At 38.4% G+C, this 23,427-nt stretch overlaps 1 protein-coding gene across 1 annotated transcript; it reads left to right on the plus strand.

Annotated features, from left to right (window-relative positions):
- Positions 1–6,693: 6,693 nt before the first annotated feature.
- Positions 6,694–23,420, plus strand: LOC130722403 (transcription factor bHLH35). Its single transcript, XM_057573115.1, has 5 exons — positions 6,694–6,916; positions 7,022–7,181; positions 7,301–7,537; positions 7,702–7,872; positions 22,929–23,420. The coding sequence occupies exons 1-5, from the start codon at positions 6,843–6,845 to the stop codon at positions 23,016–23,018; spliced, it is 732 nt and encodes a 243-aa protein (XP_057429098.1). The 5' UTR covers positions 6,694–6,842; the 3' UTR covers positions 23,019–23,420.
- Positions 23,421–23,427: the final 7 nt, after the last annotated feature.

A 23,427-nucleotide genomic window follows, 5' to 3' on the forward strand; every position in this document is an offset into this window, starting at 1 on the left:
TAGCACATTATTCTTGGAGCGAGAGGGACTTATTAAGGTGGTTTTTCATTCACGCTACAAAATGGTAACTCTTCTTCTTTTGTGGTTTGTTGATTGGTCAGGGTCTTCTTTGTAACCGGCCACATTTTGTTAATATATTTGAATCAGTCCCGCTAAATGGATCTAAACAGTTCCAAGTTACAACATATCAGCGACAGCCGACGGTTTTCAACTGTCGCTAAACACGAAGAGTAAAAGAAAAAAGAAAACCTCCGCAAAATAAATGTGCAATTTTGTGACAGTTTGGATACACTTCAAAACCGACATATTTTTACATTTATATATACATTGCAAATTGTGGCGGGTTTTAACCTCACAATTTACATGTGTCGAAAGGCGATCAATGTTATGCTGAAGTCCGAAAATCATTTCCCTATTTGTAATGATGAGTGTAATCTAGTCTTGAGAGTTTTCTCTCCCAATACATTTTTGATTGGTTTATCAATCTTTCATTTCAAAATAGTTTCCCTTTGTTGGTGATTGACATTGGAATGCTAATGTACAATTGACTTCCATGGTTGCTTTTGCTTTCTTTTGGTTTGGCAAATTAGAGAGGATGTTGTGGAATCTAGTGGTGGCAATATGAGTTTGCGAGTAGGGTCCGCGCGGAGTCGACCTGTCATTGGTCTACAAATGACCGTGATGTCATTGCAAAAGAGGTAGCTGTGGAGGTCACTCACTACTACAGATTTGACCTTTTGCCACGCCCCAATTGTCACGGTTATAGGCGGAACCGTGACAAAAGTTCAATTATCACGGTTATAAACGGAACCGTGACAAAATGAAATAATATTTTATTATTATTTTTTTGGAACCGTGACAACATAAGCTTTTTTTAAACACAGACAATATATGGCTCTTATTTTTCCCTAGCCTCCCCCTCCAATTTTTCCTGAGAAAAACCCTACCACCCTAACCTCTTCTCGCTCTCAATCGGACTCTCTCCAATATCTGGCTTCTCAATCGGTCTCTCTCTCCTGCTCCCTCTCATTCGTCGTTCGCTGTCACGCCGTTCGCCGTTCTCCGTCACGCCGTTCGCCGTTCGCGCCGTTCTCCGTTCACGCCGTTCTCTGTCACGCGCACCTCTCTCTCTCGAGCACCATTGCAAAGCCCAGGTACCTTTCTCTCTAATATTCATCTCTGCTACTCCCTAATTAGTGCTTGCTGCTGTAATATCCATCTCTGCTTCCCCTGTAAACCAACTCAAATAGTTCATCTGTAGCTAAGTTTCACTTAGGGTTTTTCTTGGTCCTGCATTACCTCTAGTTAATTTAGGCTTCTTTTAAACTGTCCCTCATGTGGCCAAAAAACTGTCTCAGGAAAATTCTAGCGAGGGGGTAACATTCTCAGAACTTAGAAATCTTATGATCCCCTCTAATTTACTTGTTTTATCAGTCATAATTGTTTCTAACTTTTTGAGTTGCAATCTTTTGATTTCATTTTTTTCCCTTTGTCTATTTGATATTTTTTTAGTTATTGCAGTTAGTAAATGATTTGAAAGTGTCATTATTTTTCCAATTTTCTTTCATTTGGTGAGTATCATTTGAATTGTGCCCTTTTAAGAGTGAAAGGTAAAATTGATTGTTCCAACTGCAAAATCACAGAAAAGAAATTGGGTTAGAGATCAAGGGGGAAGAAACATTCAATTGTAATATCTAAAATCATTCCAAGTTATTTCAAATCCTGGGCTTATTTAGTTAGTGTTTAAAATTTGATCTTTATTTCAATCAGGGAGTTGTATATCTAGGATCTATATAGTATTGAACACACACACCCATTGCCTTAAGCCTAAGGTTTTGTGGTGTTGTGTGGTTCTAACTTAGGATTTCTAACACTTAGTGTTGGCATTCTACCTTTTATGCTTGTTATTTGTGTTTGATTCATCCATACAGATTTATCATGCATAAAGTATCATTTTGTGGCACCCTTTCGTCATGTTGTCATTTCTGAATTGTGTTGGTTACTTTTTGAAAGAATGCTAAGCTTTTAATGTCCATAGAATCTTTTCTATTATAAGCTGCTTCCAATGTTCTAACATATTATTTTGGCTTATCTTCTTGGAACAGAAATTCCAATTCATGGAATTTTTCTGTGGGTGGTAATGAGAATCTAAGGTTTGTATCACTATCCATCAATCTGCAGCTTTTCTAATTATTTGTAAATCCAGTTTTCTATTTCTTAAATCTTATATCCATTATTATTTATGGAATTAGTTCGAACTTTGAGGATAGGGAGTTTTAGTTTAAACAAAAGATAGGGAAATATCTTATTATGATTATCAGGGTAGAAACTTTCTCCCCCTTTTGACCACCCGATCACTATCATGAATCAGATGACCAGTTTATTTCTCTTTAAATCCAAATTGTCAGGCTTGAGCCTCTAAAATGAAATTGTTAAACCAAACCAATATATCAATTCAAGTATTAGCGATCCATTCATTCAGCTCTGGACTCCTTTGGTTCACCAAACATTCTCCAGCAATCAATTTTAGGGACTGGTGGCAGGATTGACTCTCTTCATTAGACAGATCACATGAATATCACATCATTCTCTTTAGTTCATCCTTCTTCCCTCTCTGTTCGATTGTTATCTTGGCAGCTTACTAACAGTGGTTTTTATCAGGCCGGCTACTTGGTCTAGGCTTACTGGTGTCTGTGATAGATGTTTGAAGTCCAAGGTTAGTATTTAAATGGATAAAAAAAATTCCATTCATGACTATGATGTACTCTGACAACACTTTTAACATCTTTGGCAGTGGATTGATGTGAAATACTTCTCATCTTCAGGTACTTACTTTTTCAATCAGGGAGTTGTATATCTAGGAAAATTAAGTGCTGATATATCTGTCTACTGTGGAATGTCAATTGGTGGCTTGCCCGTGTTCCTTTGGATATGCCCTTGTAGTCTTTAGGAGGAAACATAACAGATGGTGTGGTTAAATTTAATTTGGAGGTTTTGGGTATTAGGTGGTGGGTTTAAATTGGCTTAGTTTTAGCTGTTTGTTTTCTCTGCAATTATATTTTGATCACCCTTTAGATTAAATTGGAGCTTATATTTTGATTACCCTTTTGATTAAGAAACATGGCTTATTTGAGTAAAAATTATCTACAATTACCTTTTTATTCAGGATATAGAGGGAACGTTAACCTTGCCGTGAGAAGTCGTTACTCGCTACCGTGCACACTTCTCTCTCTCTCTCGAGCACCGTCACAGAGCACATGTACCTTTCTCTCTCTATATACATGTATGTATCTATTATAGTGTGCTATCATCATTGTATCAGTTATATGAATAGCTACTTGTAGTTATAATTAATACAAGTATGAAATTGTGAAATAATTTCAGAATGTTACAATCATGTAGTGTGATGGAATGGAAATGATCAACCCATCATTTAATTAAGATGGATTATTTTTGGATGCACATTTATTCCTTACAATTTGTGTTAGGGAAACTCTCATTCTGGTGCTTTGAACATTGGTAAAACATCCGTCATATATTTTCAGATCACTTTCATTGTTGTCATATCTGAGATAAAGAGGGTTTAATTCAACCCATGATCTATGTATTCCAATATTCCTACATTCATATATGCTTCAATACCTGAAAGGATTCGGAAGTGGTGATATCAGAGAGTGGATTGGATGGCCATCAAATGGTGGTACTGCAGCAATAGTAGATAATGCATAAAATTCTTAATCAGAATTTGATTAAACATATTGTTATGGACATGGAGAAGCAATTGTTAACTTTGATTACATATGTTCATAGCTTTGATAAGATATATCCTTAACTGTTGTTTGAACACTCACTGCAAGTCAGAAACTATATGTGTTCATAGCTTTGATAAGATATATCCTTAACTTTGATTACATATGTTCATAGCTTTGATAAGTTATATCCTTAACTGTTGTTTGAACACTCACTGCAAGTCAGAAACTATATGTTCAAGGACCAATGTTGTTACTAATTTGAGAGGTAAAGTTACTTAGTTTCCCTGGATTTTTCAGCTAGCAATAGTATTGCATTGTGTTAATGATGATAATATTTCTTTCAAATTATGAAAAATATTTATCTGCTCTAACTTGTAATTTTCCCTTATTGTTTGAAGACTTTTCAGTGCCTGGTTGGGTTCTCTTTAATTATTGCTTTTGGCTCTGTTTGAATAGATTTATTCGAAGTTGAAGATCGAAGAGCCAAGCTGGTTGCCACTGACTTAGAGGACCAGATTCTAAATATCCAGGTTTCAGTCATTCCTCTACACCCTACTTTTTTCAGCCGTTAACTCATATTGAATACTTTATCTGTAAGCACTGCAAGTTGAAGTATGTGATACAAGTTAGATGTCCATAAGCATTAGAAATAACATTTGGAGCCATGGTTCTTTATGTGTGTTTTCATTTATTTGTAACTTCTATTTGCTATTGATTGTTAAATATTCACCCAAACTAAATAGTTTTTTGAGCATGAAGACATTAACCTTTGTCCACCACGTAGGTATGGACCGTAAAGGAGATAATTGCGCACAAAAAATCTACAATTCCACAAGCGGTATGGAACTTTCCTATTTTTAAGTGTGACTCTAAATTTTGTTACTTTTACCATCATTTTGCAGTACTTCTCTGATTGTCAATTTGGCTTCTACGATGAGGATCAACTAAATGAAATTAAAGAAGAGTGGGCTACTTATGTGTTAAAGAATTTTGCCTAGTGTGGGCTATTTGGTTTAATTCCTTGTGAGAGTATGGGCTACTTATGGTATGGAACTGTACTGCATGTTTTTTTAGAGTATTTGGTTCAAGCAGTGTATTGTACTGGCTAGTGTGGGCTATTTGGTTTAATTCCTTGTGAGAGTATGTTCTCAACAACAATTAATATTGTTTTGGACAAATTAGTGTAAATGTATTGTTTTCTTATTCAAGGTTAGAATATTTGAGTAATTTGGCTAGAATATGTGAATGTTGGTGATTTTATGCAATTTATTTTTCAATATAAACGTACTAAAATTTATGCACACACCAGGTAAAAAAAAATCAAAAATTCTGTAGCAATTTCATAGATCAGGTGTATGACCTATTGTCACGGTTATAACCGTGGAACCGTGGCAATAGAGGCCACCTATTGCCACGTTTACTTACTGAACCGTGGCAATAGAGGGAACCTATTGTCACGGTTACGCTTTACAAACCGTGATAACAGGCTAATCAATTGTCACGGTTAAGTAGGTAACCGTGACAATAGGTGGCCTCTATTGCCACGGTTACATTTTGCAAACCGTGATAACAGGCGTATCAATTGTCACGGTTCCGCCTTTAACCGTGACAATTGAGCAATTGTCACGCCTTCTATTGTCACGGTTAAACCGTGACGAATGGGCAGTTTTAACCGTGACGAAAGGCCTTTTCTGTAGTAGTGACTTATGGTGACAACGTCATTCGTCGAAGGAGTAGTGGCCCCAAATTAACATTTAACATAAAACCCTTTTCTTTGAAACATTAAAATCCCTCCCATCAACCGGGCCAACACTACCACAAAGATAGAGATAAAGAGCATGACAATTTTCAAAGACAAGGCTTTTGCTTGCTTTTTTAGGTTGGTAAAGCGGTGTCGAAGATCGAAGAGTTACGAGAGAGAGAGTGTGTTTGACGTTAGTTAGGGGTTTCTTTATGACCGAATGAACATAAAAAATAATAATATAAAATCATTCACGTGACCCTTAACCAACAACTTAAACTTTTGGGATGATTGATTGTTTAACATGGTATCAGAGTCTCTATGAACAAGTGATCTAGAGTTCGATCATTGTCGTTCCCAATTATTTTAATTTAAAGCACATGATAGATGAATATGTGCATTGTCTACGCTTCAAGTCCAAACAGACTCTTGTGTGAGGAGACGTGTTAGAAATAATAATAATATACAATCATTCATGTACCCTTACTTAACAACTTCAACTTTTGGATAATTGTTTGCTTGACAATGAGTATATCAAGTGTGAAGTGATTAGGTATGACTGAGTTCGTATTGGGTCTGACCCGCATTTGAAACATGTCTACGTCAGTCACCTCACCACCAAAAAAAGATTTAACAACTCGCACATCATACCCGAACGCTCTAACCCTTAACCAAAATTTTCCACCCATTGCAAGGTAGACCGACCCAACCGCAACACTTAAAATTTTGTCAATTTAAGCGAGTTTCGGGTTTAAAACGGGGAGTTATGATATACTCACTCCTCTCTTTCCTTTACATATCATTTCCTCTCTTTCCTTTACATATTATTTTCTCTCTTTTATTTTCATTTTTCTCTCTACATTTCCTATTTCCTGTCACAACACTTATCATAATTTACCCTTTTACTTCTATGAACAGGCTAAATAATTGGTTCCCAACCTATTACTATTATTTAATTATACACAACTACCATAAATGAATGATTACATATCATGTCACAAACGCGGGTTCATTAGACAATCTTACCTTAAAGTTTGAACGGTTTGGATCTTTCTAGGAAGCAGCAAACATCAGACCCCGAAGACCTGACCATAGAATAAAGGACAAACAACACAATAATTAATCCCATTTATCCACACGTGACTAAATACCATCACCCTCTTCCATCACAATATTACACCTATAAATAATTCTCAGAGTGCTCACAGCATCAAAGACTAAAGACAAAAAAAGCAAACAAAAATAAATCACCTTCACTGGCACCAAGAAAAAAGCATCATCATATTCATATATCATATTCTTCACTCTCCGTTTTTCTCTCAGTGTTTATCTCCCACAGCTTCATCCTCATGGAGAATATTGGTCAGGAATACAAGCATTACTGGGAGACCAACATGTTCCTCCAAACCCAAGAGCTAGACAGGTAATTACTTACTACTGACATCTATTGATAATCAATGAGTGAAATTAATCATAGAGTGATGATTAATATTGACATGGTGTTTGTTTTGTGATTTTGTCATGCTAGTTGGGGATTGGATGAAGCTTTATCTTACTATGATTCGAGTTCCCCTGATGGCGCTGCTTCATCTGCTGCATCTAAGAACATTGTTTCAGAGAGGAATAGGAGGAAGAAGCTCAATGAAAGACTCTTTGCACTTAGATCAGTGGTCCCCAACATTAGCAAGGTATATACACCTCACATAATTTGGTGGTTGATTAATTAAGTAACTCATAATTATTAATTTGGTTTCTTCATTAATTGTAATTATTGATGATGATGAGGAATGGTGGGTCAATTTCACAGATGGATAAGGCTTCAATTATTAAGGATGCAATTGAGTACATAGAGCACTTGCATGAGCAAGAGAAGATAATCCAAGCTGAGATAATGGAGCTTGAATCTGGGATCCCAAAGAATATGAATAATCCAAGCTATGACTTTGATCAGGAGCTGCCTGTGTTGCTGAGGTCCAAGAAGAAGAGAACAGAGCAGCTATATGACTCTGTTCCTTCTAGAAATACCCCAATTGAAGTCCTTGAGGTTATTTTCTTACTCTCTCTCTCTCTTGTATTATTGAGAGTATAAAATTGATGTGAGGTGGGGGTATTCATGTTTGTTGTAGACTTAATATTGTTATTTAAAAAAAATTCTTTGTGAAATTTCTAAGATAATATATAATTGGTTTTGATCTGGTGGGGGTGCAGCTCAGGGTTACATACATGGGAGAGAAAACTGTTGTTGTGAGCTTGACATGCAGCAAAAGGACAGACACAATGGTAAAATTGTGTGAGGTGTTCGAATCTTTGAAGCTGAAGATAATTACAGCTAATATCACCTCGTTTTCAGGCAGGCTTTTGAAGACAGTCTTCATTGAGGTCAGTCTTCACCTTTTGTTTCACTTTCCAACCAATTAGGGTTCCTAGATCGCATCACATCACATGATGTTGTCATATGCTAAATTTTAGGGATAATCCTCTAATTGGTCCCTGTGGTTGTGTGGCCGTCTGAAATTAGTCCCTCCCGTAAAATCTAAGTCCTCGCGTTTGAAAAGTGTGTGGAAATTAGTCCTTCCGGCGAGGACCTGCTACACACACTTTTTCAAACGCGAGGACTTAGATTTTACGGGAGGGACTAATTTCAGACGGCCACACAACCACAGGGACCAATTAGAGGATTAACCCTAAATTTTATGTTACCTTTTATAAATTTAAAGTGTCTCACATGAAAAAAAAAATACAAAATTTAACATCATATGACATATGGAGTTTTCACAAGTAACTAAACTAATGTAGCGATTTAACTCTTCGTTATTTATGTAATTAGTTGGACGGATTTGGATCCCTTCGTGTATGTTATAGGAATATCGGAGTTTTTAATTGTATTTTTTTAATGAAATTTGGGCTCTTAATGAATATATGGAGAGAAAAAATTAAAATTATACCGAAAATATGACCATCAAATTTCATTAAAAAAGTAATTAAAAGTCTAAATCTTTCACATAATATATGAGAGGATCTAAATTCGATTACTGTGAGATGAGAGATTAATCTCATTAAATACTTCAATTATAGATAAGAGAATCTTACTTGTGAGTTGTGATATTATAATTTCTCCTCTTTATTTCATTATTATTGTTTCTATTTAATTAGATTTGGTTGGTACGGGAGATCCGGGCTTCACAATAAATTTCCTTAAATAATAATAGATGAGTAAAATGCTTTACAAAGTAAATTATAAAAGAACATGCAAACTTACATGTAGAGTTAGGGACCTACATGCCTTGTTTGTTACTGTAAAGTGTAAACTATTAGACCACTTTAACAAAAGTGGAAGTGTGGAACACCCCTCACTTAATTAATAGAAAACTTAGACTTATTAAGGGCAATTATGATGCCTGTAAACCAGCATGTTCTAAAACCGAGTGAGGAAAAAATTTAGAGTTGTTGCGTTGTCCTTTTTAAATTTGGAACTCCCCAATTCATTATTTAGAGTATAAAAAATGAAATGTATAAGTTATAAACAATTATTATAAAAAAAATCATAGCAAATTAAGTTTAAGGGGTATAATACTGTTAAAAATAAATAAATCTAAAGGGTGTGATATCCCTCTATTCTAAGATAAGTACTAGAGAAATTACTAAAAAATTGTAGTGCTCTAAGTGGACCAAATAATGTGTTCTTGTTAAAAATAATAATATAAAATTATTTATCTGGTCATCCAATAACTTAAATTTTTAAAATAATTAGTTATTTGATATGATATTAGAGTTTTTTTTTGTACAGATATTAGAGTCTCAATTATCAAACAATATAAAGTTCAATTTTCTAATAAAATAATAATTAAAAATTACATGTTGGGTGGGTATGTGCCCTTACCCAACAACAAAGTTCAATAATAGGGAGAGGAATTCTCGCTGGACAGTATTTTTTTTGTTATAAGATGAAACGCTAGACAATAATTAAATCTTAAAATTATTTATTAGAAAGAAAGTTAAAGAAGAACATATATATATATTCTCAATTTTTAAAATTCTAAACTTTGCTACCACTTTCTTTTCTCTTTTACATGCCTATGCAAACCATATTTGAGAAATCCAATATCAAGGAAACGAACATATGAATATCATATATGTTTTAAAGTTCGAAACAAAAGAAGATTCTACCTCCCTTTTTCCAGTTTAAACTATGTATCAGTGCTTTCTTTCCTATAAACTATTTCCCTATTCTAACATAAGAAATTAATCTTCAAGCATATAGGAAAGTGTTAAAGAGGAAAGCTAATCTTCAAATAAACATGGGACCCAAGATTGGATAATATATTTTATCTTTTTTTTTTTAAATGAAAATATATTTTATCAATAATCATAAAATAGCATTATTTATGCATTCTGAGTCATACAAAATTAATAACAAAAACATTGTTATCTTTCTTCTTCTTTTTTAAGTTGGATTAAAAGTGTGACAAAAGAAATTTTCATATTTTTTATAAAATATAAATAGAAGGAAACAAAATACAAATTAGGTAACGCGCGCTTTTGTACTTATCAATGAAATTTCGCCTTTTTCATATGATATTTCCAAACCACACATCCTTTATCCGGACAAAGAGGGAAAATTGAAGAAATAGTGCCCCCTTATCCCAAACATGTCATTCTCTAATGATTTTAATTTGGTGTTCAAAATATCTAACTGGATTTGATGTAACATAATACCCATAGTTGTTTTGTACATTGCACTTGGCAAGCCCTCTACTAGGATATCATTCAACTCACCTACAACTATATGCCATATTTATTTGGACAATGAAAAAACAAAATCACATTCAAACTAAACTAGTAATAACATGGTCCTCGATCAATTTCAATTCTCACAGTCCTGTCTATTTCGTATCATGAAAAAGGGACAAAATGAAACTTTGGAAGAATGGAGTACGTAAGAGAAAGAAAAAATTAAAAGAGACCTGAAATTTGAAAACGTGCTTCTCATTCTTATACTGTATTTGCTGTGACTCTCTGACCTTGAGCTACAGCAGTTTCCACTTTGACGCGCACGTTGTTATTGTTTTCCTTGTTCTTAACTATTCTCAATTATTACATATGATATGAATGATTTGGCTTACCCAAAAAAAAACATATGATATGATGATGATATCGCCAAACTTCCACCTCAGTTTAATTCAAGCATAAGAAACCCTGCCCAAGTTTTATGCTCCCCTATACTCAAACTTTTTACTTATGGTGGGGGTAAAACCGTAAAATCACTCTGATGGAAGATTACACAACCCCTATAAAAAATCTTCTTACTACCTGGACTGGGCGGGACATAAGTATCCCTTATTCCCGCCCAAATCAAGCATTTAGATAAACGAAAGCAGCCATCGCGGGGTTTGTGGAACAACGTCGAAGCCCGCCCTTCTTTTGGATGGGTCCACGCGCCAGCTGGAAGATTCCTTTAGTTTTGTCTTATATGTATAGAGGCTTGGGCCCCGGTTGTCAGGCCCAAGTACAGTGAAAGTCCACGTTATGATCATTCCCTCTATAAAAGGAGAGGTCAACCCCTTGTAAAAAGCACATTTTTAACATTTAATGAGAATATTCCTTTTGTGATATTTTTAGTACTCCGCTAGGGTTTACTTTCTGTCAGTTTCCGACGTCAGATCTCCCTAGTACAGAACATTGGCGCCGTCTGTGGGTCTTACCTCGATCTACAACTTGACGTAGACGGTGAGCTTAAAGATCCATGGAAACCCGTTCGTGTGGCATGGGCCGCCGAGATCATCGCCGGAGGGGGGGGTGGTCGTTACGGTGGCCGCGGCGGTGGACGACACAACAATCACGAAGTACCACAAGAGCCGGAGCAGGAGGCTTCGTCGGAAGGAGTTCACTCGGTGGCACAATCACTGGTGTCGTTGGTGAAGGCTGCTCCGGGAAAACCTTCAGATCTGATCGCTAGATCAGATCCAGGAGTCAGGCGACGATCAGCACCGCCTGAATACGTGAATCTGGACGACTACAAAAGCAGCGTTCCGAGAAAAGCACCAGAAGTAGTGACGGGAATCACTCCGGCGGCCTTGCAACAAATGTTGGATACTTTGCAAAAAGTGCAAAGTCAGAATGAACAATTGCAAGCCCAGGTGGAGTATTTAACCCGGCGACAAGACTATAAGCAAGAACAACGGCTCGAGGCTGAAGACGTTGTTGAGTTCCAGCCTTTTGTTCCCGCCATCACAAGGGTGGGCATACCAAAGCATCTGCAAATGATGGCTTTGGACGCCTTTTCAGGCGACTCAGACCCCATGGAACACTTGCGTTACTTTAATACGAAAATGGTTATTGGAGGAGCAACAGATGAGGTGAAGTGTAGGTTGTTACCATCAACATTCAAGGGGATGGCGATGCAATGGTTCATCCGTCAACCGCCCTTCTCTATCGACAATTTTACTGATTTGTCCACAAAGTTCTTAACTCAATTCTCCGCCAATAAAACTACCAAGGCAACCATGTTTGATCTTATCAGCATACATCAACAGTCAGGGGAGAAGCTCAAGAACTACATGGCGCGATTTAGTAAAATGGCGGTTCAATTGGAGGAAGACAATCCGGATGTTTGCCTAGCGTCTTTCAAAAATGGTCTTCGGGCAGGAGATCTGAATCGAGACCTAACGAGGCGACCGACGAAGGATATGATGGATCTTCGTGCTCGTGTTCAGGAATTCATATTGATTGAACAAGATGATCAGAAGAAACAAGAAAGAGAGGAAGGGCGCAAGCAATCTCAATCTGGCGGTGTTTCACAAGAGAAACCCAAGGCGGGGAAGGAAACCAGGGTAGCGCAAACCCCCCGTGTACCAAGACCGGGACCATATCAAAACTCCAAACCCGGATTTCAGAATACATGGCACAAAAATGCTCAAGGTCCCACGGCAGCCACAACCGGTCAGCATGGTGCTCCGCCAACTCCAGCGCCACTCACTAAGTTGAATGCACCCTTGAGTACCATTTTAAGGGCAGTTGGGCAGACAAACGTTGTACAGTACCCGCCACCACCACGGCGGCCGCCAGCTAATGTGGATACCAATAGGTGGTGCGAGTACCATAAAGCGTTGGGACATACGACAGATAATTGTTGGAACTTAAGGCGGGAAATTGATCGTTTGATTAAGGCTGGTCATTTGGCAAACTTCGTTAAAGACACAGCAACGCCAGAGGTCGCTAGGATCACCCAAGGGGACAAAGGCAAAGGCAAGGAGATAGTTGAAGAGTTGGGTGATCCTGTTGGGGAATGTTCATCTATTGCAGGAGGATTTGGCGGGGGTGCAATTTCAAGTAAGGCTAGAAAATGCTATGTGGCGGCAGTACACTCAGTACATGAGGCAAGCGAAAGCGAGTGTGGGGTGAATCACTCCCCTATCATATTTACCCCTCAGGACTTTGCGCATGTGATTCCCCATGACAACGATCCAATTGTGGTAACAATCAGGGTTAACAATTATGTGACGAAGAAAGTGTTTTTAGACCAGGGGTCTTCGGCGGATATCATTTATGGAGATGCCTTTGATCGCCTGGGGCTAAAAGAATCAGACTTAAGGCCGTATAAAGGAACCTTGGTAGGATTTACAGGGGACCGTGTCACTGTGCGGGGATATGTGGAAATACCAACTGCCTTTGGCGAAGGAGAGTTTGTAAAGAAATTTCAAGTGAAGTACTTGGTCTTGGCGTGCAGAGCCAATTACAATGTACTCCTGGGGCGAGACACCCTCAACAAGCTATGTGCGGTCATTTCAACTGCTCATTTGACTGTTAAATATCCAGCCTGCAATGGAAAGGTTGGGGTATTACATGTGGACCAAAACGCAGCAAGAGAATGTTATTTAAGAAGTGTGGCGCTCTATGGGCGTAAGGCCGCCAAAGAAAGTCACAGAATCACGGAAATCTTTCCACAAGAAGGATTTAGTTTGGATCCAAGAGACGATGCTGATGATTTCCGCCCACAACCTTTGGAGGAAACCAAGCAAGTACAAATTAAGGATAAATTTTTAAAAATTGGCAGCAGTTTAACAAAGGAGCAAGAAGAAAGATTGATCACCCTGCTGAGTGACAATTTGGATCTCTTTGCATGGACCATCAATGACGTACCAGGGATTGACCCCAACGTGATCACTCACAAACTGGCCATACGACCAGGGGAGACCCCAATCATCCAACCAAGGCGAAGAATGAGTGAAGAAAAGAACAAGGCTGTACAATTAGAAACTGAGAAACTGATCAAGGCTAGCTTCATCCGTGAGGTGCAGTATCCAACATGGCTCGCCAATGTTGTGATGGTCAAAAAAGCCAATGGGAAATGGCGGATGTGCACGGATTACACAAGCTTGAACAAAGTGTGCCCTAAAGATTCGTATCCACTTCCCAATGTTGATAAGCTTGTGGATGGAGCTTCCGGGAATGAACTTTTAAGTCTCATGGATGCTTACTCGGGCTACAATCAAATCATGATGCATCCCTCGGACGAGGAAAGTACAGCATTTATGACCAATCAGGCGAATTATTGTTACAAGACAATGCCTTTTGGTTTGAAGAATGCAGGAGCTACGTACCAACGGCTCATGGATAAAATCTTTTCGAAACAAGTGGGCAGGAATATGGAGGTGTATGTGGACGACATGATTGTAAAGTCCGCCAGGGCTAGTGATCATGGCGGCGATCTTAAGGAAGCGTTTACTCAATTAAGAACATATCAAATGAAGTTGAATCCCGAGAAGTGTTCTTTTGGGATCCAGGGAGGAAAGTTCTTGGGATTTATGTTGACATCGAGAGGAATAGAAGTGAATCCTGATAAGGGAAAGGCGATATTGGAGATGAAAAGCCCAACAAGTGTCAAAGAAGTTCAACGTTTGACAGGACGAATGGCCGCCTTATCACGTTTCTTGCCAATGGCGGGTGACAAAGCGGCCCCATTCTTCACATGCTTAAAAAAGAATTCAAAGTTTCAGTGGACAGAGGAATGCGAACAAGCTTTTACCAAATTAAAAGAATCATTGGCCACATTACCAGTACTTTCCAAGCCAACACCAGTCGTTCCATTAGTGCTCTATCTAGCAGTTACTGACAAGGCGGTGAGTACAGTGTTGCTCCAGGAAGAGGGAAAAAAGCAGAAAGTTATATATTTCGTGAGCCACACTTTACACGGGGCAGAGTTGCGGTACCAAAAAATTGAAAAGGCTGCATTGGCGATTCTGAAAACTGCGAGGCGCCTCAGGCCTTATTTCCAAAGTTTCCAAGTTAAAGTTAAAACTGATGTCCCCTTAAGACAAGTACTTCAGAAGCCCGATTTGTCAGGGCGATTGGTTAGCTGGTCAGTGGAATTGTCAGAATATGATATACAATATGAGCCAAGGGGCCAAGTCACAGTTCAAAGTTTGATCGACTTCGTGGCGGAATTAACACCCACGGAAGGCGAGAAGACTCAAGGAGAATGGGTCCTATCTGTGGATGGATCCTCTAATAACACTGGAAGTGGGGCTGGGATAACAATTGAAAGTCCAGACAAAATGATCATTGAACAGTCTCTAAAGTTCGAGTTCAAGGCGAGCAACAATCAATCTGAGTATGAGGCTTTGATCGCCGGCTTAAGGCTAGCCATTGAGCTGGGGGTCCAAAAGTTATTTATCAAGGGAGATTCGCAGTTAGTGGTTAAACAGGTGAAAGGCGAGTATCAAGTAAAGGATCCGCAACTTTCCAAATACTTGGAAGTGGTGCGCAGATTGATGATGGGGGTCAAAGAAATTAAGATAGAACATGTCCCGAGGGGACAAAATGAGAGGGCAGATGTGTTAGCAAAATTGACGAGCACAGGGAGATTGGGCAATTACCAAACAGTCATTCAGGAAACCCTGCCTCGCCCGAGCATTGATTTGGTAGAAATAAAGTTGAAAGCAGTCAAGTCAGTAAGTGAGGGCGAGCCTTCTTGGATGGAGTCAATCAAGATCTTCTTAGAAAATCCTCCAAAGGATGATGATCTGAACATTAGAGCAAAACGCAGGGAAGCCAGTTTTTACACAATGGTGGATGGTGAGTTGTATCGGCGAGGAATTATGTCCCCTATGCTCAAATGCGTTGACACCAAGGACGCCCATGGAATAATGGCGGAAGTCCATGAAGGTGTTTGTTCAAGCCATATAGGCGGGAAATCCTTGGCGGTAAAAATTGTGAGAGCAGGATTTTATTGGCCGACAATGAAGAAGGACTGTCTGGAATATGTTAAGAAATGTGAAAAATGCCAAGTCTTCTCTGACTTACACAAGGCTCCGCCAGAAGAATTAACAACCATGATGGCGCCTTGGCCATTTGCTATGTGGGGGACTGACATTTTGGGACCATTCCCAGTAGCGAAGGCACAAATGAAGTATATCATCGTGGCGGTTGATTACTTCACTAAGTGGATAGAAGCCGAGGCAGTGGCAACTATCACGGCCGCCAAGGTCAGGAGCTTCTTGTGGCGAAGGATTGTTTGTAGATTTGGGGTCCCGATGGCATTAGTAATGGATAACGGAACACAATTCACAAGTAGTGTTACCCGGGAATTTTGTACAGAAATGGGAATCGAGATGCGATTTGCCTCTGTAGAACATCCACAAACCAATGGGCAGGCTGAATCGGCTAACAAGGTTATCCTGAAAGGTTTAAAGAAGAAACTGAATGAAGCAAAAGGGCTTTGGGCGGAGGTACTACCAGGTGTTCTTTGGGCATACAACACCACTGAACAGTCAAGCACAAAGGAAACCCCGTATCGTTTAACTTATGGGACTGACGCCATGCTCCCAGTGGAAATTGAAAACCAAAATTGGCGAGTGGCTCGGTTTAATGAGAATGACAACGGGGAAAATTTAATAGCAAATCTAATCATGCTGCCCGAGGAACAACGTGAGGCTCACATAAGGAATGAGGCGGGAAAAGTGAAGGTTGCAAGAAAATTCTCAACGAAAGTAGTGCCAAGAAAAATGAGGGTAGGAGACTTAGTGCTCCGAAAAAATACAATACCCGATAAACACAACAAACTTTCACCCATCTGGGGCGGGCCTTACAGGATTGTAGGCGATGTTGGAGGAGGAGCTTATAAGTTGGAACAACTAAATGGTCAAAAGGTTCCACGAACATGGAACGCCTCTCATCTAAAGCAGTATTTTAGTTAATAGAAACAACCAAAGGTGAATGAAGCCGCACTCTTTTTTCCTTTCTTTGGAGAGGTTCTTAATGAGGCGGCATGTAAAAAGAATGGAGACAATTGTTCTCATGTATGAAAGAGAAATGAAGATTATTTCAACAGAAGTTACTTTTTAATTTTTTAATTTATATTACGAGTTTATGCAAAGTAAATCGTATCAAGGTATATAATACCGCGAATAAACCTTTCGGAATAAGAAAGTATCGCCATCCAATATTGCAAGCCTTGGCAATTCTAGTGGCCACTAGAAACCAAGCCTCGTCGAAAAATCGACTAAGGTATATAGACCTAAGTAACAACAAAAGTTGGTAACAACTCAAGATAACAACGACTGAACTTAAAGCGGTCTTCATTAAAGGTAAGAAAAAGGGGCGACGCCCTTACATGATTGAGAATGATGACAAACAAAAGGGCAAGGCCCAAAGAAAAAATTGACTTAAACAAAATAAAAACAAATTACAAATTCAAGCTACATTATCATTGTTGGCGTCGTTTCCCTGGCTTGCTCCAACTTGAGGGTCTTCCTTCTCTTGATCCTTATCCTTGTTCCGCTCATTCCTATCCCCGCCATCACTTTCTTCTTCTTCAGACTCACTTTCATCATTGAATTGAGGAAGGAGGTCGAGGCTAATGTCGTCATCACCAACCACTTGACCATCCTTGATCTCCTTCAGCCACCCAATGCGGGAAAGATCAAAGCCCGGCTCAACCACACTAATCTGCTCTTTGGCCGCCAGAAAGCCTTGAGCAAACTGAAGAGAAGCACGCCCTAAGATGGAAGCATTCAGGCGTTCGTACTTCTTTTCCAGTTTTTGGCACTTGGCTTGAACAGCAGTGTGCTTATCATTGATGGCCTCTTTTAGAGACTTGGTCTTCTGAAGAAGCAGGTCAGAAGCCGCCAAATCAGCAGTTAACTTAGTGCACTTTTCCTCAGCAGATGTCAGCTTCTTATTGGCGGTCTCAGCATCAGCCTTAGCTCGCTCATAGGCGGTTTTATAATCGGCTACCTTCTTCTCGAGACGATTCTTGGCTGAAATCACTTCTTTCACGCACTGGGCCATTCCCGCCACAGTGCTGGCGGCGGAAAGTGCATGAAATATGGCCAAGGAAGCAATGTTGGGGGGACCTTGACCGGAAATATCTTTGTGGACCCGATTGTCAAAAGTACGGGTCATGAAGTCCAACCCGTTGAAGTGAGGATCATTTAAACTCAGCAAGGGGGGAGGAGCCTCGCCACCAATGGCTGAGCTAGTGCCAGCTTGGCTAAATGGAGTTGGTGGGCGGTTAATCAGTAAGCTTGAATCCTGGTGAGGTGGCGGGACATCGTCGTGTCCCTTCTTTTTCTCTGCAGGCTGCCTTTTGGAAGCCTCGCCAGCTGATTGATGAGAAGGTTTACCACCAGCAGCGCCTGAGGTTCTTTGGCGTTTGGGGTCCCTGACGTTATCAGAGCCCGAGGCATCTTCATTCTTTTTCTTCTGTTCATTATCGGCGACCCTTTTCTTGGCCGCCGCAGTAGACTGGGCGAGGTAGTCCTTCAACTTCAATGGGTTAGTGTCAACCTTGCCTTTTCCCATCGTAGCTACATGGAAAGTATTAGTTAGATAAAGCACATGCACAAAAAGAAAGGCAAGTTATGTGCAAGATTATAAACTTACTAAAAAATTGATTTAAAGTGCCAGATTTCGACGCCTCAATCAAGTCATGACCAGAGATTACTGGTAGTGTGCGAAGGTAATCGGCGATGCCTTGCTCAGATTCATCCAAGGCGTCATATGAAACGGATATTTTCCGGCGAGGGTTTTTTGTCCAGTAAAAAGGGAAGAAGGGATTATTGTCAGAATCTCGGAACAAGTTCTTTATCTCGGGCGACTCCATAACTTTGAAATATTTTTTCTGCCATACTTTGTAATGGCTTTTAAGGGCGGTGAACCGGCTCATGTTCTTACGGGCCAAAAGGGGAACCCATTTCACCGAAGTCGGTTTAGTGGTGACTGACTTATAAAAAAGGAAAAATAAGGGGTAGGTCGGAGTGAAACTCAAATGTTCACAAAGAATTTCAAAGCAGCGGATAAAACCCCAGGCGTTGGGTTGGAGTTGGCAAGGCGCCACATTTAGAAAAGAAAGAATGTGACATATAAAAGGCGAGAATGGAAGCTTGATATTCAAGTCTAAGAAGAAATAATCATAAACAAAAAAGAAATTAGGCGATCCATCGGCTGGCTCTTTGCGCAAAAGAACGCAATCATCCTCGCCACATGGAAGAACATTCAACTGAAGGTCTTCATTATTGGAGGTGGCGGGGTTTATTTTCGTAAACCCTTGGGCAGATATCCGAAGCGAATTAATGCTCCCAACGCTGCTCCAGATAGAACGCCAGAGACACTTATCTTCAACTAAATGCGCGTTTGAGCGCCATTCAGGTGAAGACAACTCTCCATTAGAGGAGAGAATTGAGTCTACGGAGCCGGCGGGACCGGAATCCTCATGAGTGGAAGGCGAGGATTGAATTTCGATAACGGTGGGGGCAGAAACTTCCCCCTCCGTAGAAGGGGAAGTGAGTTCTAAAGAGGAAATGCTAAAGTTTTGTGTCGACATACTGGGTAATTTCATAAAAATAAAAAAGAAGATGAACAGGTCCAAACACAAAAAAAAAAAAGAAGAAGGCACACAGTGTCAAGAAAAGAGAAAGGGGACGGACTCACCGGAGGAAGAAGCGGAGGATTGAGTAAAGAGAACGTCGGCGATGGGGGAGCACCGTGCAATGACGACGGCCGGAGTGAGCAAGGTTCACCGGAGAACAAAGAAGAGAGGGAAAGTTGCGATGAAAAGTTTTCAGAACGAAGGTTTCCAGAAAAGTGAAAAGTGAAAGGTGAAAAGGGTATTTATAGAAGAAAAAGGAAGAGAGAAAATGAGTGGGAAAGATTGTGAAAGGTCGTGGGATCGTGGGATTTGAAATTTGAAAAGGTATGAAACGAAAAGACATAACTCCTCGAGACGCACAACTGCATTTATGGCAAATGATAACAAAATCCCGGAAAAGAAGGATACGTGCGTCAGTTGAAAAGACGTGATTGACGGGTGTGATAACGGCGATGTATCAACAAAGATAAAAACGGTGACATATAAAGAAACATGAAAATGGCGAGAACTCATAAGCAAGAATGCGACGACAGGCCCATTACTACGAAGAATGGCGATATACTGTAAAGACGTCTCGACTCGAGGAACCTAAGTCTCATGTCTTGGGGGCATGTGGATTGGGCGGGACACAAAGGAAGGAACGGCGACACAATTATCAGTAGAACGAAGTAAATGGTAAAAGCAGGCGACGAAGCAGCATATAAAGACATTTCGACTCAACTTACTTAAGTCTCATGTCTTGGGGGCATGTGGACTGGGCGGGACATAAGTATCCCTTATTCCCGCCCAAATCAAGCATTTAGATAAACGAAAGCAGCCATCGCGGGGTTTGTGGAACAACGTCGAAGCCCGCCCTTCTTTTGGATGGGTCCACGCGCCAGCTGGAAGATTCCTTTAGTTTTGTCTTATATGTATAGAGGCTTGGGCCCCGGTTGTCAGGCCCAAGTACAGTGAAAGTCCACGTTATGATCATTCCCTCTATAAAAGGAGAGGTCAACCCCTTGTAAAAAGCACCTTTTTAACATTTAATGAGAATATTCCTTTTGTGATATTTTTAGTACTCCGCTAGGGTTTACTTTCTGTCAGTTTCCGACGTCAGATCTCCCTAGTACAGAACACTACCTTAAGATGTGGAGTTATAATTCCATAGATATGAGTTAAACAATCCACTAACAGAATTTGTCATTTAGCTACCACTAAACATGTCAATAAACAACTAGTATGATGTTTTTAAACTGGTATCGAGTTCGAGTCCTCATGAATGCAATTGCGTTAAATATTTAAAGTAAGTAGTTTTGTCGTCCATAATAGTCCTATCTGACTTAAACATCCCGGTACAAATTAAAATAATTGACATTTTGCTTGTGCATGATTCTTATGCTTTGAGTCTTTGACATGTATAATCAAATTAAATCAAGTTAGTATTAACTATTAAGTAAATTTTCAATTTTTTTTTTAATTTTATCTATCCATATTTAAATTCTTTCAATTAAGATTGAACATAATAAATTTTTCCAAACAATCATTAGAACAAATTTTATTACTGAAAAATATTCTTTTAGAATTTTAAAAACTAAAAAAAATTATTTTAGTGCACGATAATGAAACAAATGATTAATCTTACAACTATTGACCATATAATATTTTGACTTAGTCAAAAATCATTACAACCGAGAGTCGGCTATCAAACTGAATCCACGCGAACCAGTCTTACTCTTTTTTTTTGTTACAAGAGGAAATCTGAACCAGTCTTACTCTGGTGGTTTCTTAAAAAACCGGTGAACCAATATACAATCTGCTTTATTTTTATAAGCCAATATACAATCTGCTACTATGAACACAGGTCGGCGGTCACTGGGTCATTAAAAAAAAGATATTTTTATTAACTTGTATTTTAATTAATTTTTTCTATTATATATCTTTATTTAAATTATCTTATTTATCCACCGGCACTTAATTGTAGACTGCAATCCCATCAATGCTAATTTAAAATCATAAGCATATCATACAATTACAATGAGTATGACATGAACAATTCTTTAGAGTTTACGCTGAAGATAGTCATACCATAAGTGATAAGAACTAAAAGATAAACCTTTTCTTTTCTAAAATGTAGTTTATATATCTATAATATGTATATTATAATACATATATTTTCTTTGCCCAATTTTAAACATGTGAAGTGCATTGCGTGTCGCTATTATTAGTTTCTATTTATTATAAGTAAGAGCTTTGTCATGATACTTTCACTCCTACGTCACTAAAATGACTTGTCTATTACTTGACTCGTAATATTTTATTTATATTTAATAAAAAAAATCATTCAATCGAGGGCAAGGCTTGATGTAGATTTATTCTCAACAAATGTAAAAAAAAAATCTTGATCAGTTTTCTAGCACTTAGTGCGCTGGAAGTGGAGTTTATCAACCATGGAATACCTTAGTTAATAATAAAAGAATAAAAATTCATTCCATTTTGATTGTTTATATATCATTCCCTCCATCTCATTTTATTAGACATTTACTTTTTCCTCCTGTAACCAAAAAAAAATTTATTAGACATTTAAGATTGTGACATAACTAAGAAAAATAAATAGTGTTTTCATCTTCATGAATAACATTTCCAGATTTGTTCTTGGATTCCTTATTTTATAGGCCTATTTTTATGAGTTTAATGAATATGCACTGACAGTGTAAAATAGTTTTACACAGTCATCCAATCAAAGCATGCCACATAAGAGAGATAATTACATTTGACTTTAATTTTAATTAAAAGAATAAGATATTTTCTGATTTGGCGGAATTCAATTGGATGTCTGTGTAAAACTATTTTACACTGTCAGTGCATATCCATTAAACTCTATTTTTATTAGTTTCTCTCCATTTATCATTTTCTTCTCTCTTTTTTCTCGAGTTTATAACAAATTAATAAAACACGTCAAAGAAATTATTCAAGACAAATTTAATTTTTTTTATTGTCCAATAGTATTGTAACATTATAAACATGAAAATAATTAACACATGCCAAAATTTCACCTTCAAATGTAGCATCATGATCATCATTATTATATGCTACGTTTTCAACTATTCATCGATGTTTGTCAAAGCTGTTGACTTTTCTTTGGGTTAATTTGCACAAAATCTTTCGATTAGAAAATTTTATAAAGTTTGAAAACAATCTCAAAAAGATCATGCACATTATTATTAAAGGATATTTGTCACATCAGTTAGCAATGCTTTCAGTTCAGCTTGAGCTGGAAAAATAAACTATTTTAAATGGAATGATAGAAAGTCCTAATCAGAGTAATTAGGATTGAAATTATTAAATCCAATATTACGTAATGATAAGTAGATCTAGAAGTAGTTGATAGGTGATAAAATAATTTATTTCTTTGATCTTTACCAAATTGGAGAAGATAAAAGTGCTGGTGAACAATTTTTATATTCATGATGTCTGCACTCTACAGAAGAAGATATGCAAATGCAACCAACAATATATAACAACAATCTGAGAGGTATATAATATTAACCTGTTTTTGTGTTGTTTTTTTTTCTTCATGTTTTTCCAGGCAAATGAAGAAGAGAAAGATCTTTTACAGATAAAGATCCAAACGGCCATTGCAGCACTTAATGATCCTCTAAGCCCTATGAGCATCTAGTAAAAGGGACTGAAAAATACTGTTTCTATTTAGTGTCTCATTCCATGTCCTACCAATTAAATTACGACATGGCATCTTAAAGTCGCTCGTGCAAGGTTCATATTCATGCCTACACGACACAATTTTATTGGGAGACAAGGAAAATGACACCAAACGGAACATAAGATCTTCATCCTATTGAAAGAAGTTCAGGAAGATTGGCTTTGTGGTCTTAATGTGGGTTTGTGATTTTGTGTCATTAAGTCCTATGTGTTTTTTTTTCTTCTCTTTTCTTCACATCTCAATGTTCTCATCATTTGTTACCAGGGGAAGTTTGCAAATTCCCCTTGTTCATCCCCATGTGTTGTTAGAGTATCCAAATGTTATGGCTAGAAATCTAGAATAATAAAAGTGCATTTCACATCCTGGG

Source organism: Lotus japonicus, chromosome 6 (assembly GCF_012489685.1).
Source record: "Lotus japonicus ecotype B-129 chromosome 6, LjGifu_v1.2".
Lineage (NCBI taxonomy): Eukaryota > Viridiplantae > Streptophyta > Magnoliopsida > Fabales > Fabaceae > Lotus > Lotus japonicus.

What these genes read in the sequence shown, in the direction of transcription:
- LOC130722403 (XM_057573115.1), top strand. Translation starts at nt 6,843, where the DNA reads ATGGAGAATATTGGTCAGGAATACAAGCATTACTGGGAGACCAACATG. An exon ending in CAAACCCAAGAGCTAGACAG is followed by an intron (nt 6,917 to 7,021) that starts GTAATTACTTAC and finishes TTGTCATGCTAG; the next exon opens with TTGGGGATTGGATGAAGCTT. An exon ending in TGAAGACAGTCTTCATTGAG is followed by an intron (nt 7,873 to 22,928) that starts GTCAGTCTTCAC and finishes ATGTTTTTCCAG; the next exon opens with GCAAATGAAGAAGAGAAAGA.